Here is a 20,087-nt window from a genome sequence, read left to right on the forward strand (position 1 = left end):
ATGTCAGTAAGAAGGTTAGAAGACGTTATGTGGCGAAAACTCCTTCTGTCCATAAGGTAACCCAACTCTCCGACAAAAATCAATAAGTCAAAGCTTCCAGGTGGAATTAATCGAGCAGAACTGGAAAAAGAAGCAAGAAGAGGCGCAACGTGAGAAGATTCTGAAAAATGTCGCAGCGGCGAGACGGACGAAAGAGGATTTTATTGTACCTGAGGATAATACGATAGTGAAGAAGAAGAATGGTGGGAAGACGGAGACAACGACGACGACGACGACGAAAAGTGGAAAGAACTCGGAAGAGCACATATCGCTGACTTAATAAAAGTGTCACGTTTTGATGTATTTTTTTTTTGAAAATGTTGTAGATCAAATATGGATCTTCATTTTTGTAGTTGAAAATTTCTGGATAGCTCGTCACGCTTTTAAGATACAAGCGTTGGAAAGTAGCTTCACTTTAAAATATTATAACTTCTCACAATTTTGCAAAAAACGAACGATTTTGCATTTGTTGTGTAGATCAAATTAAGGGCTTCATTTTTATAATTGACAGTTTTCCGCTATCTTGTCACGTTACAGAGATATGCGCCATTGAAGATAGGCGCCTGAAGAGTGGAGAGGTGAGAGACGCAGAGAAGCGAGACGCCCTCCTCGTTTCGCGCACTCTCTCGCCCACACGTAATGATCAGATTGGTATATTTCTACTTCAATTTAACCTTTCCCGAGGCCATCTCTAACAAAGTTCAAGTTTTATTTTCAAATCATCTTTTTTCATTTCCACTTACAAATGGGCGGTCTCTTATCGTCTCCGCAAATTTTAACAAGAAAAGTTGCTGGTCAATTCCGAGTGGGTTGTAAGGATGTGATGATTGATGGGCTGTTCATGAAGCTGTATTATCCGACGGATTCGGAGGTAAGCGGTATTCGCTGCGTAGCGACTCAGAGTACTTTAGGTAACTGACATCGCGGCGTACCCTTTGTGGTTACCGCGACCAGAATATGCACATGGCCTCGGTGAATACTTGGGGCAATCCAAACAAAAGATGGATTTGATCTCAGCGACGATTGTGGGGGATAAGAGGTTTGCTACATTTGAGAGTAGGTCAAAAGTGTAATGGTTGTGTAGATCAAATCTAGAGCTTTATTTTTGTAGTTGGAAACTTTTTGATAGCTCCGCCCACTTTCGAGATATGCGCCTTCAAAGATTGAGGGGCGAGAGAGCGTGTGAAAAGAGGAGGGCGTCTCGCTTCTCTACGTCTCCTCCTCTCACCGCGCTGCGTCTCTCAACTTTGAGCGCTCGTATCTCAAAAGCGTGAATATCTATCAAAAAACTTTCAACTACAAAAATGTAGCCCTATTTTTGATCTACAAAATAAATATAAATAAAAACATATTGGACTTTACCTAACAATGTTACAGAGAGGATTGCATAGACAATGCTTCACTATCCTTAAAACACGAAAAATGGCCGATTTTAATATTTTCTCATGGACTCGGTGGATCTCGAAACTTCTACTCGACATTCTGTACCTCACTGGCCTCTCACGGATATGTGATAGCGGCAGTGGAGCATAAGTGGGTCAAATTGGCCTGAGGGAGAGCGCGATTTCTTTATTTGAATTTTCACAGAGATCACTCCGCGTGTTGGACGTATAACTTGATCGAAAAAAATGGGGAGCTGGTGGAGGAACCAATTAAGATCACATTGATTGAAAAAAATGATTCGGAAGAGTTTAGGATGAGGAATCAGCAGGTAATTTCGTTTCAAAAATGGTGTTAGGACCGTCCTAGATCAAAAAGAAATATACCATTGTGATCGTTACAAAAAGCAAAAAAGAATAGCACTCGATGGGAATCGAACCCCGGTCGCTAGATTACTGGCCTGTCTCCTTACCGGGTAGACTATGGGTAGAGGCCATCGGCGCGGCGGCGAGGGCTGTGATAAAGCTCTCCTTTCTCCTTTTTTATCGGTGGCCGCCACCCTTATCACTGCCCTCTGCGCCGCGCCACCTCCTCGCCCTCATAGTCTACCCGATAACAATGCCGGCCAGTAATCTAGCGACCGGGGTTCGATTCCCACTGAGCGCTATTCTATTTTGCTTTTTGTAACAATCATATTGATATATTTTTTAGGTCAATCAACGCGTATCTGAGTGTGTAAATGCTCTGAAACTTTTGGAAAACTTGAATACCGGTGTGGCCCCAGAGAAAATATTGATTGGAAAGGATTTCGATTGGCGCCAATTCGAAAATCGATTGAATCTTTCTACGGCAGCAATCATTGGACACTCGTTTGGAGGTGCTACTTCGCTAGCGGCTTCGGCTTCTAACGGTTTTCAGGTTCCCTCTTAGGCTCCGCCCCCCTCTTCAAATTTTTTTTAAATTCAGAAATCAATAGTGCTTGATGGTTGGATGTTCCCACTCGATTCCTGTCAACAGCAAACCTCAATAAAACCAATTTTATTCCTAAATGTAGGGGATTGGCAGTGGGAGGAAAATCTGGAAGTGATGAAGAGAATGCTTCCGAACAATGAGGGAAATCTGGTGCTCACGTTGAATGGAGGAGTTCATCAAAGTTTTTCGGATTTCCCGTTCATATTTCCGAATTGGCTAGCGAAACACTTTGCGGTTCAGGTAGGTCAAAAGTGTGATGGTTGGATAGATCAAAACTGGAGCTACATTTTTGTAGTTGACAGTTTTTTGATAGCTATTCACGCTTTTGAGATACGAGCGCTCAAAGTTAGGGGACGAGAGAGCGTGTGAAACGAGGAGGGTGTCTCGCTTCTCTGCGTCTCTCGCCTCGGCGCGTTTTTTCTCTAAACTTTGAGCGATCGTATCTCCTCAGGCTTAATAGCTATCAAAAAACTTCCAACTACAAAAATGTAGCTCTATTTTTGATCTACACAACCATTATAATTTTGTGACAATTCAATTGGAAATAACTCCGTAGGAATCTTTCGAAAATTTATATTTTTTAAAATTGAACCAACTTTGAGGATCCGTCACATTGAGGGTTTTAGTCGTAGTGCTATAAATTTTTGATTTGTTTTAGATAATGTTTAATACTTTATTTGGTATTAAACAGTTTTCTTATAGCTATTCCGATTTTTGAGCTATGATCGTTTCCTTTTAAAGGCGCATAGCTCAAAAGCCTTCATAGCTATCAAAAAATTGTCAACTACAAAAATGTAGTTCTAGTTTTGATCTACACAATCAATATAAACTCAAACCCCGAAAACACTACCTAAAGGATCAATTCCAGGGCTCCACCGAATCCACGCTCTGTATTCAAGCAGCCATCGAACTGACTCTCGCATTTCTTGAAAATGGAAAAGAAGGTGCTCAGAGGCTGAAAGATGAGAAATTCTTCAATTTTATCACAAATGAGATTTATGGAAGAGAGCGGTTCAAGATTTTAGGAGTATGATCTACTTGTGGAACTTTTTTTTGGAAAAATTCGAAAATTTTTTTTCGAAAAATTTCGAAAATGTTTTGATTATACCACTTGACTTAATGCATTTTTTTTAAATGAATCAATTTCTCGATTATTTTCAAATTTAGTTATGTCAGAATCAATAACCCAATGTCGTCGTGAGACCCATCTTCACATTTTTTGCGCGTTCTCATCCCGCGTACAGGGAAATTATATACGTACTCTCATTCAGTTTTCTCACATTCCATTTGTACCCTCTCTCTCACAACCCCTCTCCTTCCTGTCCTCATAGAAATCAATAATTTCGAATTTGAAAAAAAATTATCTTTAAAATTTTAAAAATGTCATTTTCTGGTTTCTGATTTAAAATATCTCAAAAATCTAAGTTTCCATCTTGAAACCGTCATCTACAAAAAAAGTACACTTTTGATCTATCACATATCAAAAATCCGTGTTCAAAAGACTAAAAATTACCATGTTATTGATTCTCAAAATATGTCAAAATTTTGAACTTTTTGTGAAAATAAATCATTTTTGACAGCTTCCCGTAGAGCCATTTCCAATTCAACCATAACAAAATTATACTGGTTGTGTAGAGCAACTCAAGTTCTACATTTTTGTAGTTAAAAGTTTTTTGATTGCTCCGCCCACTTTCGAGATATGCGCCTTTAAAGATAGACAACCTGAACAGTCGAGGGAGAGAGGAGGAGACGCAGAGAAGCGAGACACCCTCCTCGTTTCACACACTCTCTCACCTCCTCAATCTTTAAAGGCGCATATCTCAAGAGTGGGCGGAGCTTGATATATGCGCCTTTAAAGTCGTTGTGAGACCCATCTTCACATCTTTCCCGTGTTCCCCATCTGTCATCTGTCGTCCCGCGGCCACCAGATTAGAAAAATGTGTGTAACTTCTTTTAGTCAAGTTTTTAGACAATGATAATACTACCGTTAGAATCAGTGGAAAATGGCGATTTTTTTGGTGTAAAATTTTTCGAAAATTGGGTTATTTTCCCAAATAAAAACTTTTCCCAAGTTTTTTTACTTTTTATACCAAAAAACCGCAATTTTCCGCTGATTCCGACAGTGGTATTTTCATTGTTTGGAACCCTTATCAGAGGGAGTTACGTACGTTTTTCTGTTCTGGCGGCCGTGGCCTAGAAAACTCCGGCCGCCGCGCGCTGATTGGTGGCGCGTGTAGCTCCCCTCGATTGGGGTTTCAAAAAATGAAAATACTACGGTTGGAATCAGCGGAAAATTTTGAACAAATTTAGATGCAAAAAGTCAGAAATTTGGAATTTAAAAAAATTTTGTCCGTTTTCTTCCAACAGTTCAAAAAAAATTAATGATTCCCATTCCAATTTTCAGCACAAGACTCAAAAATCGTTCTGAAAATGGCTGACATCATCGAGATGGTCGAGGTTACCGGAGAAGCCGGTATGCTTGGTCGACCAGCGTTTATCGAGCAACATACAAGAGAAATGAAGGTGGAGCTGATGGATGAGGAGGAGGAGCAGCGGATTCCTGTCATCAATCTCGAAGACGACGACGAAGAAGTAGATTTGGATGCGTTGATAGCTGATTGGGAACGTCGGGAACGTCGGAATCCTTTTTTCAACTTTGAAGTTGACCTAGAAGCCGTTGCTCATGGAGCAGGAGGGTTAGCGGCTATGTTGGCTCGTCGTGATGAGGAAGTGAGGATTGTCAGAGAAATACGGTATATTCGAGCGGCTAATCGTGGAATCGTTGAGGAGCGGGAAGATGAGGAAGCTGGTGGCGACGATGACCATGGAGGTGTCCCTGAACCACGACCACCAATAGCCGCCATCCGCCCGCCAGCTCTCAATGACAACGTCTACGTGAACATTCCACCACCCATGGGTCTTCAAGAACTTCTTTTTGGTCCCCACGTCGAAGCTAACGAAGCTCCAATTGATGAAATAGAAGATGACGTGGATTCTGGAGAAGATTCTGGAGATGACGGAAGCGACGTTGATGAGGAGGATGAGTCGATGGTTGTACACGTGGAATCGGAAAGCGAAAAGGATTCTGAGGATGACGACGATGAGGAGGAAGAGGAGGAGGATGAGGGTGAAGCCGGCAACGTTGGAGATCGTGTAGAAGGAGGAGATTATAAGTACTTCTTTCCTCCAAGATTACCGTCCTTCCAATTTCCAGTGGCGGATTTTAGAAAAGAATCGGAAACCGAAAAGGATTCTGAGGACGACGACGATGAGGAGGAAGATTCTGACGGTGAAGCCGGCAACGTTGGAGATCGTGGAGAAGGAGGAGGATATGAGTACTTCATTCCTCCAAGACTACCTTCCTTCCAATTTCCAGTGGCGGTCTCTGGAGAAGAATCGGACGTTGATGAGGAGGATGAAGCGATGGAAGAAGATTCGGACGCTGAAGTCGATGTGGATTCAGAAGCGGAAGCGGAAAGAGATGACGAAGGAGAAAATGTTGAGGAATCTGGTGGCGACGATGATCGTGAAGCAGAATCTGACCCTGAAAATTCTATGATGATTATCGACGCTGAGGGTTATTACGGTCACGACGATTCTGACGCCGACGCTGAATCCGTCAACGGTGGAGAAGGAGGAGAATGTGATGGGAATAACGAAGAAATGAGAATCGACGACGAGAATCGTATAAGACTTCCGTCCTTCCGATATCCAAGGTTTGTTCTTCCGGATTCTGAAGTATTAGCGAACGGTGAAGACGCTGGTAACGATGTTGATGATTCTGATGTATCTACGGTTGTACTCGCGGAATCTGAAAGCGGAGAGGATTCTGAGGATGACGATGTGATGGTCATTGACCAAGACGATTCTGACATCGAGATTATCGAAGCGGAAGACGACGATGACATCATGATCGTCGATGAGATCCCACCACGACCACGACCAGTACTCAATATACCCTACGGACGTGTTCAACAACATCGTCCCCGTCCCCCGGTTATCGATTTGGAGGATTTCGAGGATGAGGATGAAGAGGAGATCGTGGTGATCAGAGGATAAGCAAAGGATTTTAATTTTTTTTCTTGATTTTTCTTATGTTTGTGTTTTTCATTTTTGGTTTTGAAAGAAGTTTTTTTTTGGCTGAATAAATGATTTTACCTTTCAAAAAGTGTTTTTTTTTAATCGCTCACTGTAAGACATGCAGTTTTCCGCTCTTCAAGACCGCCTGCTTCACAATCCCCAAAGACGCCAAAAACTGCAAATTTTGAAAAACTAACACCACCATTAGATTCAGCGTGTCTTCTTACCATACTTGCAAACCGGGCCGAAACGGGCCGACCCGGGCCGACCCGGGCCGGCTCGTAACTCGCTTCAAACACAATATTATGAGCTGAAAATATACAAAAATGTAGATCTCGACGAGTTCTTTGTCACTGATATAATACGGGCCGGATGGCTATTCGTTAATGTGCCGTGGGCCGGGCTAGAATGGTTTGTTAACCATTTTTGTCTTTTTGGCACTTTTTCCCGGCCCGCGGCACATTAACAAATAGCCATCCGGCCCGTAGTAGGTCACAGTTATAGAACTCGTTGAGATCTACATTTTGGTATATTTTTCAGCTTCTAATATTGAGTTTGAAGCGAGTTACGAGCCGGCCCGGTTTGCAAGTATGCTTCTTACCCCTCTCCACCATTTTTCAGCTGAATATCTCAAATTGTCATCTATTGTGTAGATGAAATCTAGCAAACTTCAAAGACGCGCAAAATTTTGAAAAACGGTGAAAAATCGGCAAAATTTGACTGCTTGTAGCTGGAAATCTTCTTATCTGACACTATTGATTTCTACATGTGTGAGTAGATCAAATCTAGGCCTACATTTTTGTATTTAACAGTTTTTCGATAACTATTCACGGCATCGAGATACGAGCCGTCAAAGATGGGCGCCGCTGGCGGCGACAGGGGAGAGACGCAGAGAAGCGAGACACCCTCCTCGTTTCACACGCTCTATCGCCTCCTTTGCTGCAGCTAATTTTGAAGGCTTATATCTCAAAAGCGTGAATCGCTATTAAAAAGTTGTCAACTAACAAAATATGTAGAATTTTATGAGCTATATTTTTGTGATGTAAATCTTTTTGAAACCTCTTAACCCTAAAAAGCTATAGGCGCTCAAATATTTTGAGCTATCTAAAAACAGATGCAGACCTTGTGTATACACCTCACGTCATTCTGTGTCTCTTAAACGGTCCCCCTCTCTTCCTCCCAAAAAAAATATGTATAGAGGGGACTCTTTTTGTTGTTGGCCACCGCCCATCTCCACGGGCGTCTCCCTTGGCGCCGGGATGGATCTCCATGGGGATAGGCGGGGAGAAGAAGAATATACACAAAAACGAGAAACTTTCATTCATTCATTTTTTGTGTGCCTGTTTGTGCGTTTATCCTACATACTAAGAATGGGATCTTCACCGTCGAAACGATCGGATCCTGTGGAGGAGTTGAGGAAGGTTAGTGGACATCTGGACAAACAACAGACAGATAGAAAGATTTAAATGTTCAAAAAATTCGATTAAAACGTGTCGAAATTTGACCTACACGCATTTTTAGGCAGAATTAGAATTTAGTGAGTGGACATCCGGATGGATAGGTGGTTAGGACAGACAGAGAGAGACAGAAGTAAAACCAGAAATTTGGGAAGTAAAGGGGGACAGCTATTTTTTGAGTTTTTGGATTTTTCCGATATTTTTTTCTCAAAGTTTTGAAATAATGAACTGATCAAGAAACATAAGACGTTAAGGGGAAAATTAGTATGTTTTGAGACGAGACGCAGAGAAGCAAGAGTGTCTAGGTGTCTGCGGCCGTTTTTAGCGCCCTTCAGCTTTGAGCGCCTATAACTTTTTAGGGTTAAGAGGTATCAAAAAGATTAACATCACCAAAATGTAGCTCATAAAATTCTACATATTTTGTTAGTTGACAACTTTTTAATAGCGATTCACGCTTTTGAGATATAAGCCTTCAATATTAGCCGCTGCAAAGTAGCGGATAGAGTGTGTGAAACGAGGAGGGTGTCTCGCTTCTCTGCGTCTCTCCCTGTCGCCGCCAGCGGCGCCCATCTTTGACGGCTCGTATCTCGATGCCGTGAATAGTTATCGAAAAACTGTCAAATACAAAATGTAGGTCTAGATTTGATCTACTCACATACAGTGCTGGCCATAATTCTATCCCCTTTTGGTTTTTTCAGCATAACTTTTTATTAGTTATCCGATTGATCTGAAAATTTTTCAGCCTACGGTAGCATCTATACGCAAGATTGCAGACAGAAATTGCATCATCCAATAAAAAATTTTTAGCGTTTTTTTCGATTTTTCGATATTTTCACTTTTTCACGTTTTTCACTTTTTCCAGTTTTTAATTATTTGTGTTTTTCTGAAAAGTCCAAAGTGCATGTTCTGACTTGAAAGTTGATGTTTAGGTATGACTAGACCAACAAACAACAAGAACTTCCCGCTTTCTGTCAAGACCGCCATCTTTCGTGGTCATCTGAATGGACAGTCAACCAAGATGCTTGCTGCTCAGTTTCAGTGCTCACCTTCAGGAATCCGTAAACTTATCAAGAGGTGTCTTGATCAGGTAAATGTTAAAAAACACTTGTTTAAATCATACAAACGTTTAGAACACGTTTGAGCTGGCAAAACACCCAGGAAGACCTCGAAAAACCACCCATGTGATGGATCGCAACATCATCCGAGCGTCAAGAGAGGATCCTCGTAGGACCTCAACGGACATCCAAGTCGTCGTGACTTCTCCGAATGAACCAGTACCATCCAGAAGAACAATCCGAAGACGTCTCCAAGCTCAAGGACTTCATGGAAGGCGTCCAGTCAAAAAACCGTTCATCAGTGAGAAGAATCGCAGAAGCCGTGTTGAGTGGGCAAAAGCTCATTTGAGCTGGGGACGTCAGGAGTGGGCAAAACACGTCTGGTCCGACGAATCCAAGTTCAATTTGTTCGGCAGCGACGGAAACACATGGATTCGTCGTCCGATTGGAACCAGATTTGATCCCAAGTATCAAACACCGACAGTCAAACATGGGGGTGGATCGTGCATGGTTTGGGGATGTTTTTCCAGCCAAGGCATGGGTCCTCTACGAAGAATCGTTGGTATCATGGATCGATTCCAGTATGAAGATATTTTGGAGAATACGATGAGACCATGGGCACTTCAAAATGTCGGCAGAGCTTACGTCTTCCAGCAAGACAACGATCCGAAGCATACTTCTCTCCATGTTCGCTCGTGGTTTCAACGTCGTCGTGTGGATCTTCTGGAGTGGCCAAGCCAAAGTCCGGACTTGAATCCGATTGAACATATGTGGGAAGAGCTCGAACGTCGACTATCTGGAGTTAGAGCCACAAATGCGGACCAAAAATTCGCGCAACTCGAAGCCGCCTGGATGGCAATCCCGAAGTCGGTGATCGACAAGCTTCTGGACTCGATGCCGAGACGTTGCCAAGCCGTTATTGATTCTCGTGGATACGCAACGAAGTATTGAACTTATAAATTTTGTTTCTGGTCATTTTCTTTTTTATTTTTCATTTCCGTGACTCTATTTAGCCGATCTCTTATTTTTGTTGATTTTCTTGGTTTTTTGAAAAAAGATGAAATTTTTAAAATTTTTAAAAATATTTTAAAACCAATTTGTTTTTACATATTTTTTACCTTTATACACATTGCTGCCAAGTTTCAGATCAATCGGATAACTAATAAAAAAGTTATGCTGAAAAAACCAGAAGGGGATAGAATTATGGCCAGCACTGTATGTAAAGATCAATAGTATCAGATAAGAAGATTCCCAGCTACAAGCTGTCAAATTTCGCCTATTTTTCGCCTTTTTTTTCAAAATTTTGCGAGTCTTTGAAGTTTGCTAGATTTCATCTACACAATAGATAATAAAATTGAAAAGAAATGGCGACCAATTTTCATTTTACCCCTAAAAACATATATTATTGATAATTTTAGCAGGAAAAACCAGGCCCAGTAGAAAAATGGGCGGAGCATGTCGACCGTAACCCAACCGATGACATCAAGGAGGAGATTCCGAAGAAGGGAGGAGGTACCAATAGGCTCCGCCCACCCGCCTAATTTTATTTTTTAAGGAAAACGTAACGCGAAAGTGGTTCCAACCAGTGACCCACCACTGCCAAAAGGTGGAAAACTGAAATTGACGGAAGGCGTCGTTCAGGATTATATAAATATCGAGAAGGCAATCAATCGATTGGAACGGAAGAATGTTTTAAAGAAATTTGAGTCGCAGACGATTTACGCGGATAACTTGAAGAATACGGTGGAGCAGTTGGAGGCGGTGCTTAAAGAGTTGAGAAAGCAGACGTAAGTGAATTCTAGAGGGTGTTTCTGGGTGCAATCACTTTGAACTTATAATGGTTTAGTAGATCAAAACTAGAGCTGCATTTTTGTTGTTGACAACTTTTTGATAGCTATTCACACTTTTAAGATATGCGCCTTTGAAGATAGGCGACGGAGGAGGCGGCGAGAGAGCGTGTGGAAAGAGGAGGATGCAGATTTTGAAGACGCCTATTTCAAAATCATTTTATTGTTTGAATGAGTGACTGTTTTATAAAAAATTAAACTCAAAAACGTCAAATTCTTTTGCTTTTAGTCAAAAAATAGTTGAAAAATGATAAACTTTGGAGGCTTGTAACCTCATCCCATTTTGTCACAACTTGAAAATTTTATAATAGCTAAATAGATCGAACCTAGGGCTACATTTTTCTAGTTGAAAGTATTTTAATAGCTATTCACGGTATAGAGATACATGCCGTCAAAGATAGGCACCTGGAGAGCGGGTCGAGGAGGAGAGAGAGGGAGACGCAGAGAAGCGAGACACCCTCCTCGTTTCACACGCTCTCTCGCCCCTGGAAACTTTGACCGCCTGTATCTCGAAAGCGTGCGGAGCTATTGAAAAACTGTCAACTACAAAAATGTAGGTCTAGGCTTGATCTACACAGTCATTGTAAATTCATAATAGTGAGACAAAATCTATCAAAGTTACAAGCTGTCAAAGTCCCCACATTTTTCATTTTTAGTGAACGCGAGAAAACGGATCTCAAAAACATCGAGCAACCTTCCGTCCGTGACTTTCTCAAACAACAAGGACAATGGGACGAGCGTTATCAAAAAGAGAAATCCGAGTACGAAGACGCGATGGTTCGACAGGAGACGGTGCAGAAGGAGTTGAATATCGCCCGTGTCAATTATGATAACGCGGTGAAGATTCAGGAGATTTATAAGCAGCAGACGGATAATTTGAATGGTTTGTACGAGGAACAGGACAAGATGTTGGAGGCGATATTCGGCACGGATTACGCGTCGGAGAAGGAAAATGTGCTCGAGGGAGAGGTAGGCACCTTAAAAGTATGGATATAGAAAAACCGCGTTTTAAATTTTGATTTTTTGAAAAACTAACACCACCATTGGATTCAACGTGTCTTCTTACCCCTCTCCACCAATTTTCAGCTCCATCTCTCAAATTGTCGTAAAATCTGATGCATTGTACGCAAGCACGGTTTTCACAAATTGCGTACAATGCATCAGATATTACGACAATGTGAGATAGGAAGCTGAAAATTGGTACATAGGGGTAGGAAAGCACGCTGAATCTCATGATGGACTCAAAAATCTGAAAAATTGATTTTTTTTTCCAGGTCGACGACATGGTAGACTGGCAGCAACGTGTCTCGCTGGCAATGTTCAAATGGGCAAATGGAAGAGTTTTGTTGGTTCACGCCCTGACTCAACTCACGTTTGGAATCAATCGATGGCAGGATGTGCAGAAGATTGAGAAGGAGTGAGTTGATATGCTATCAAAAAATTGGCAAAATTTGAGAGGTCGTAACGGAGAAATGTTCAATCAAAATTTTTTGAATTTATATTGAATGTGTAGATCAAAACTCGTGCTACATTTTTGTAGTTGACAACTTTTTGATAGCTTTTCAGGCTTTTGAGATATGAGCGCTCAAAGTTAGGCATCGGGAGAGACGCTCGAGGAAGAGGGGAAGAGACGCAGAAAAGCGAGACACTCTCCTCGTTTCGCACGCTCTCTCGCCCCCGCAATCTTTAAAGGCGCATATCTCAAAAGCGTGTAGAGCTATCAAAAAGTTGTCAACTAAGAAAATGTGCAGAATTTTCAGGGCTACATTTTACTAGTTAACAATATCTTGAGATCTCCTCATTTTAAAAAGTTCTCACCCTCCAAACTCCAAAAACGTTCCAGAAACGAGCGCGGCCGCTACTTCGCCGCTGCAGAGGCCCGTAACAACTTTGTGGCCGCCGCTCAAAATGTGCAATCATGTCGGATGTACCTGAATAAAGTGGATTTTCCATATGGCACCGAAAAGGAGATCGCACTTTTGGAGGACACCGTGAATAAGGCGTTTCGTAATGTGGATAACGATTCGGAAATGAAGAAAGTAGGTTTTGGAGGGAGGCTGGTGCGCCTAAGGCGCTTATTGATTGATTTTGTTCCAGGCGCTCAAGGTATTCCAAGAGACGCAACAAAAAGTGGCTTCACTCATCCAATGGTTCGACAAAGTCATCAATGACACGATTCGAAAAGATTTGGATCAAGCAAACAATGAATTGATCAAGAAGCAGAAAGCGTTGAGGGAGGAGAGATTGACGTTGATGAAGAGATTGGTAAGAAGGCGCAGAGAAGCGAGAGTGTCTAGCTGTCTGCGTCTCTTATTAGCACTTAAAATCTTTGAGCGCCTATAACTTTTTAGGGTTGAAAGGTATCAAAAAGTTGTTAACTTACAAAATATAGCCCTTGAAATTTTGCATATTTTATTAGTTGACAACTTTTTGATATCTCTGCACGCTTTTGAGCTATGCGCCTTTAAATATTAGCCAAGAGAGGATGAGAGAGGAGAGGGCGCGGAGAAGCTAGAGTGTCTAACTGTCTGCACTCTCTCATTTTGTCTGAAAGTTTTCTATTTTCTATTTTTGATAATTTCGATAACATTTCAAGTCAATATCTCCATCCTGCGAAAACCTAGAGTGTCTAGGTGTCTGCGTCTCTTTTAGACAGCTCAAAATCTTTGAGCGCCTATAACTTTTCGGGTTTAGAGATACTAAAAAGTGGTCAATTAATAAAATGTAGAACTTAAAAATGTACACATTTTATTAAATCCGTACATGTCTGTAACTCCTCACGGTCAGGAGATACAAAGAGTCTAAGAAAAGGCACTGAATCTCAACTTTAACCGCAATTATCCTGTTAACCAATTTAGGTATTTCAAAACTTTTTATTACAAATTGTAGTCCTGGAAATTTCGCGCATTTTATTAGTTGGAAACTTTTTAATAGCTATTCACGCTTTTGAGATATGCGCCTATAAAGTTAAGGCAGCGAGAGAGTGTGCGAAACGAGGAGGGTGTCTCGTTTCTCTGCGTCTCTCCCCTCGTCTGCTCTCTCGGTAGTGAGCCCCCAATCTTTAAAGGCGCATATCTCAAAAGCGTGAATTGCTATCAAACAATTGTCAACTACAAAAATGTAGAGCTATTTTTGATCTACACAGGCAATATATTTTTGAGCAGTTAGGATTTGAAACTGGTCCGTGACGGGGTCTCAAAATTAGTCCAATTTTTTAATTGCAGGCCAAATCCCAACTCGACGTGGATATGAAAATCGAGTACGACGACGTGGCAGATGATGAGTTGGAGCGAGAGCTCAAAGAGCTCGAGCGCCAAGCTCTTCGGGATGTAGAAAAGTTGAAGGAAGCCGACGTACAAGGGATTCTAGACCTTAGCAAGCAGGGCGGGAACGTGGTGACCCCTCTAAACAAGTTGGCGCCCTTACCATCGAAAGACGCTCTATTTGGAGACGTCAAACAGAAACTGGATGAATACGATGAGACGAGGAAGCAATTCGAACGGCGGAACAATTTGCAGCGGGAGAAACAATCGATCGCGTTGCAGGAGAAGTTGAAGTTGAGGCAACAGAAAAATCGAAGGAATCGCAAGGAGCGGAGGGATAGCATTGGAGCGTCAGGGGTGGTGGAGCAGGCCGTCACAAAGACTGGCAAGAAGAAGGCGACAAGAGATCATTGAATTCGTTTTTTGATTGCTTGTTGTCTGGGATTATTGGGATTTTTGGGATATTGGTAAATAAATGCTTTTCAATAAGTCTTGACAGATTTTTTGGCTTCATCAAATATTGTAATGTGTAGCCCTGAAAATTCTGCACATTTTCTTAGTTGACAACTTTTTGACAGCTCTATACGCTTTTGAGATATGCGCCTTTAAAGATTGCGGAGGCGAGAGAGCGTGCGAAACGAGGAGTGCGTCTAGCTTCTCTGCGTCTCTCCCCTCTTCCTCGAGCGTCTCTCCCGATGCCTAACTTTGAGCGCTCATATCTCAAAAGCGTGAATAGCTATCAAAAAGTTGTCAACTACAAAAATGTAGCTCGAGTTTTGATCTACACATCCAATATAAATTCAAAACGTTTTGATTGGAAATTTCTCCGTTATGACCTCTCAAATTTTGCCAATTTTTTGATAAAATAACAACTCACTCCTTCTCAATCTTCTGCACATCCTGCCACCGATTGATTCCAAATGTCAGGGCGTGAACCAACAAAACTCTTCCATTCGCCCATTTGAACATAGCCAGCGAGACACGTTGCTGCCAGTCTACCATGTCGTCGACCTGGAAAAAAAACTCAATTTTTCAGATTTTTGAGTTCATCATTAGATTTAGCGTATCTTGTCACCCCTATCCCCCAATTTTAAGCGCTCATTCTCATATTGTCGTAAAATTTGATGCACCATACGCAATCTGCATAAACGGTGTTTGCAGAAAATTGGAAAATTTTTTGAGGCGTCAAAATCGATAATGGTTTTTTTCATGCTCTTGCAGTTTTTTGGTCAGAATTACTGGAATTATCTGTGGCCGAGAAACACAAAACTGGAAAATTCGGTCAGCAATTCCCGGCCATCTCTTTAAAATCTGCGTTATCCCCCTGACTATGTTCTGATCAAATTCCGTTAAAATCAAAATTTTGAAAATCACGTGAAAATTTCAAAAAATGTCAATTTTTCCAATTTTTGTATCTCCCCGTGACCTTCCTGTTAAAATATAATTAAAATCTATATCCACGTATTCCACTCCAAAAACCCCAAAACCCCAAATATACCGCCCATCTCGTCTCGTCACCACAACAACAATCAGTTCTCAAAACGCCTCACCGTCAATTCGGAACGTTTTCTCCTGCTTTTTTGAAAAAACTCTTCGAACGATGCTAAATCAATTCAATTATGGTCATGAACGCCGTAATTTCGGAAGATTCGGACAATTGAAGCGGTGAGGAGTTTGAGGGAGAAAAACACGCCGCAGCGTCAAAATTACGCAGCTGCGTCCAAAAGCACGCAGCAGCGTCAAAATTACGCAGCTGCGTCAAAATTACGCAGCTGCGTCAAAAATTACGCTGGTGCGTCAAAATTACGCAGCTGCGTCAAAAATTACGCTGGTGCGTCAAAATTACGCAGCTGCGTCAAAAATTACGCCGCAGCGCCAAAATTACGCAGCTGCGTCAAAATACGGCGATGCGTCAAAATTACGCTGCAGCGTCCAAAAAGTTGCAGTTTTGGAGATAAAACGCCGCGTCAAAATTCAGTTTTTGCTAAAGGCGCTCTACTGCACAAATCGCTATTCCGAAGATTTGACGGTGCGAGTTCACGCTGCGTCAATGCCCTGCGTCAACAGTAAATTTTCAGCTTCACCACCGCTTCTACTATCCCATCGGAGTATGTTGAGGCAGGGTAAGTGAAAAATTTCCAAATCAGAAAAATATCAAATTTCTATCGTTTCAGACCCAAAACCTCGGACTCCTTGATCTCAATCGACAGCTCGCTGAGCAGTCTTGGTTCTCACTGGAAAAAGATGCCATCTTTGAGCAGTATGGAAATCGAATCCATCCGCTCCGCCGCCAAATCGGTCACGTCGACTCCAGTCGACTCGACGACTCCAGTAGCGTCGACCATCGTTCCGTCGGCTTTCTCATCGTCGTCGTCTTCATCTTACTCTTCTTCAACTCTCTCGTCGAAGAATTCTAGTAGTGATACCGCCGAATGGAGATACAATTCGGAGGACCTCTCGGAGAGCACTACTGCAACCAGTTCTACTGTCTCCACTGCTTCATTCAACACTATCGATGTGCGGGAGGCGAAAACGTGTTTGGGACTTCAGGTGCAAGGGCTAGAGGAGCTCGATAAGGTATGCTGAAAATTTCAGCCAAAAATATGGGGAGGGGGCGTTAGCAAAAATGTAAAGACGGGGAGGGGAGTCGAACCAACAACCCGGCGCTCCCCGCCCGCCGCCCTTGACCACTCGGCCACAAGAGCGCATTGTTGGCGACAACCAGGAGGTGGTGATAAAGGTGGCGCACCGAGAAAGGAGCGGTCGGCGGCTGCCACCATCCTTATCACAACCTTCAAGGTAACGCGAAGCTTCGCTCCTGTGGTGTGCCCGGGTAGAACGCCGGCCAGTAATCTGGCATCGCGGGTTCGACCCCGGCACACACAAAAAACTTTTTGCTTTTTGTATAACCACCTTAGCTTGTCTTGGCGGCACCGTGCTCTTCTCCGCTCTCGATTTTTTTCGTCACAGTGAGTAATGTGAAAAATTTTCAGACCCTCGAAAAGTCATCGCAACAGTTCCGTGATTCCTTCTTGCAACAATCATCAGCATTGAAGGAATTTATGAAAGAAGGAGATGCGAAACTCGTGGAGGCACGCAAGTTTGCCGAGAAGATCGAATTTATCGGAAACGACATGATTGAAATGTTGCAGGAGAAATCGGAGGAGCTGGTGGACACTATTACTAAGGTAAGAATTGTAGAAAACTGTCAATGGAGCGCATTTTCTTATGATTTGAGAGAAACCAACTTTGAGCTTTTGTAACTTTGTTAGTTTTTGTCACACAGCTTTAAAATTACATTGGTTGTGTAGATCAAACCTAGATCTTCATTTTTGTGGTTGACAGTTTTTTGATAGCTGTTTGCGCTTTCGAGATACAGACGGTCAAAGTTTGGCTCCAGCTTTGGGGCGAGAGAGCGTGCGAAACGAGGAGTGTATCTCGCTTCTCTGCGTCTTCCCCTCGCTTGCTCTCTCGGCTGTGAATTGCCAATCTTTGACAACGTGTATCTCAATAGTGTGAATAGCTATCAAAAAACTGTCAATTGCAAAAATGTAGGTCAAGTTTTGATCATGTAAAAATTAATAGTGTCAGATGAGAGGATTCAAAGTTACAAGCTGTCAAAGTTGGTCGATTTTTCAAAAAAAAAGTTGAATTTTTTCAGACTGAAGCGGCTTTGAAAAAGAAATCCAAAATGGAACGTTTTGTTCGTCGTGCAGAAGAAACTTATACCAAAAATGAGAAGACGTTGGCGATGATTTCTGACAACGAGAAGCTTCTCTCGAGAATCCGTCAGCATCTTACGCCACGTGCCAACACCAACAACATTAACACCGCCAACAAACCGGAGGACAAACGACTCAGCGTCGTTTTCAAAGGACTCATCGAGATGGTTGCGACCCTGCCGCTCACCGAGCTCGAGCGTCTCGATTTTGAGCATTACGTCCGGAAACTCGGCGGGGAGCCGAAACGTGCGCAATGCGAGAAAATCTTTCGTCATGTGATGGCTGTATTGAATACCTGGGATAGCCCCCCGAAATCATGGATGAGCTCTTTTGATAGTGACGCGTGGAAAAGTTGCCGGACACTGAGTAGTGCTGGTGGGAGCAAAGTGTTCGAGGACTCGTCGTTTATTTTGAGTGATGACTCGAATTTGAATGATTTGGACGGAGAGTTGCGTGGTGCGAGAGTTCGGATGGCTGTCGAGGGGCCGAATGGTGTTTTGGAGGGAAGGTGAGTTGGGAATAGAGATGCAAAAAAAGTTTGGCGCGGAGGAAAACTCGAACCATAGACTACTCGCGTGTCGGGCGGACTCCTTAACCACTCGGCCACGCGACCGCTGAAGAGATGTGGTGCGCGAGGGTGGTGATAAAAGCGGGCGGTTTCAAAGACTGCGGGCCGCCCCTAAAAGTACGATGGGGCGCGTTTTCTTCAAAATTTTCCAAATTTCCAGCCCTTGGTCTACCGCCTCGAACTACTCTGGATGGTCTACCGACTCGAGTGTCCGTGACAGTATCCAATCGCTAAACGATCCGATGACACTGTCTTCTTACGAGATGAAGACGTCGGTTGGGGAGTCGACACTCTCGTCGCGTGAGTTTTGAAAATAAGAGGACGAGAGAAAGTTAGGCCATGGCCATAAATTGCAGGATTCGGGAGGATTTGGGCTCGTGGCCTAGAAACCCCCGAAATTTGGAAAACTAGGTCGTGGAATTTTGAAATTTCATCAAAAACGCTTGTTTTTACGCTAAAAATGATGCAAACAACGTTTTTTTTTGAGAAAAAACTCGATGGCCTAACTTTTTCAACGTTAGGTTTTCTAGGCCACCAAGCTGAGAATCGTGTCGAATCGGTGTTTAACGAGTTTTTGCGTTGTCACAGTTCGAAACGAAAATTAGAGGAAAAAATTAATTTAAAAAATTGGTGGCCTAACTTTTACGAAAATTTGGTTTTCTAGGCCACCAAGCTGAAAATTGTGTCAAATCGGTTTTTTCGTCAATTTTAGATGAATCTCATAGGTTTATAGTGGGAAACGACCGAAAACTTAACATTTTGAGAAAAAATTGAGAAAAAAAATCGATGGCCTAACTTTTTCAACTGTTGGATTTCTAGGCCATCATACGAAAAACCATGTTTTAACAGTGTTCTAAGCTTATAAAACACGTCAAAGCACTAAAATTTTGAAAATTGAAAAAAAAAACTCAATGGCCTAACTTTTTCAAAATTTTGGCTTTCTAGGCCACAATGCAAAAAACCGTGTTTCAACCACATTTCTAAGGTATAAAACACCCTAAAATACTGAAATTTTGAAAAAGTGAAAAAAACTCAATAGCCTAACTTTTTCAAATGTTGGTTTTCTAGGCCACCAACCTATTTTTTGCAGTTTCCACCACTTCAATGCCCAACCAAACGTTCGACGACGCTCACCGCCAACTCATCGATTCGATGAAGACTGCTCTCTCTGCCAGTGACGTCATCATGGCCCGCCCACCGAGATCATCAAATCAATCGATAACTGACTCCGCCCACTTTTCGAGTTTGTCGGATTTGGGTGATGAGGGACTGCATACCGCGAAGGAGTTGTCGAATCATCTTTTGGGAATTTCTGATTTCCCCTCGATGAGCCTCTCGGATACTCAATCTTCACATCGTTCTGTTCATTAAGCTTCACTGAAATTATCGGTGGAGCGCGTTTGCTGTGTACAATTATAGTAGAATAAATGTTTGGTATTTGGAATGTGGTCTTACTTTGCCATCTTGTATCTCCCGAACGTGATGAGCTATCAAAAAGTGGTCAACTACAAAAATGTAGAAAATTTTACGGCCTATATTTTTGTAGTTGACAACTTTTTGATAGCTATTCACGTTTTTGAGATATGCCTCTAGAAAGTTTGCAGGGCAAGAGAGCATGTGGAAAGAGGAGGGCGTCTCGTTTCTCTGCGATCTTTGACGGCGCATATCTCGAAAGCGTGAATAGCTATCAAAAAATTATTAACT

The 20,087-nt window shown here is 42.3% G+C and overlaps 3 protein-coding genes across 3 annotated transcripts; all 3 read left to right on the forward strand.

The window, feature by feature from the left end:
- Positions 1-1,040: 1,040 nt before the first annotated feature.
- GCK72_000290 (uncharacterized protein) lies at positions 1,041-3,424 on the forward strand (the record flags this gene model as incomplete). The annotated part of the gene is made up of 6 exons (XM_053722393.1): positions 1,041-1,078; positions 1,417-1,572; positions 1,627-1,750; positions 2,131-2,337; positions 2,386-2,631; positions 3,260-3,424. The coding sequence occupies 6 exons, from the start codon at positions 1,041-1,043 to the stop codon at positions 3,422-3,424; spliced, it is 936 nt and encodes a 311-aa protein (XP_053591038.1).
- Positions 3,425-4,821: 1,397 nt separating this feature from the next.
- GCK72_000291 (uncharacterized protein) lies at positions 4,822-6,450 on the forward strand (the record flags this gene model as incomplete). Its single annotated transcript, XM_003091563.2, has 1 exon — positions 4,822-6,450. One exon carries the CDS (start codon positions 4,822-4,824, stop codon positions 6,448-6,450), a length of 1,629 nt encoding a protein of 542 aa, XP_003091611.2.
- Positions 6,451-10,156: 3,706 nt separating this feature from the next.
- Positions 10,157-14,507, forward strand: GCK72_000292 (uncharacterized protein; the record flags this gene model as incomplete). The annotated part of the gene is made up of 8 exons (XM_053722394.1): positions 10,157-10,198; positions 10,402-10,495; positions 10,539-10,770; positions 11,487-11,799; positions 12,105-12,247; positions 12,674-12,869; positions 12,928-13,095; positions 14,055-14,507. The coding sequence occupies 8 exons, from the start codon at positions 10,157-10,159 to the stop codon at positions 14,505-14,507; spliced, it is 1,641 nt and encodes a 546-aa protein (XP_053591039.1).
- Positions 14,508-20,087: the final 5,580 nt, after the last annotated feature.

This window comes from Caenorhabditis remanei, chromosome I, assembly GCF_010183535.1.
Source record: "Caenorhabditis remanei strain PX506 chromosome I, whole genome shotgun sequence".
Classification (NCBI taxonomy): domain Eukaryota; kingdom Metazoa; phylum Nematoda; class Chromadorea; order Rhabditida; family Rhabditidae; genus Caenorhabditis; species Caenorhabditis remanei.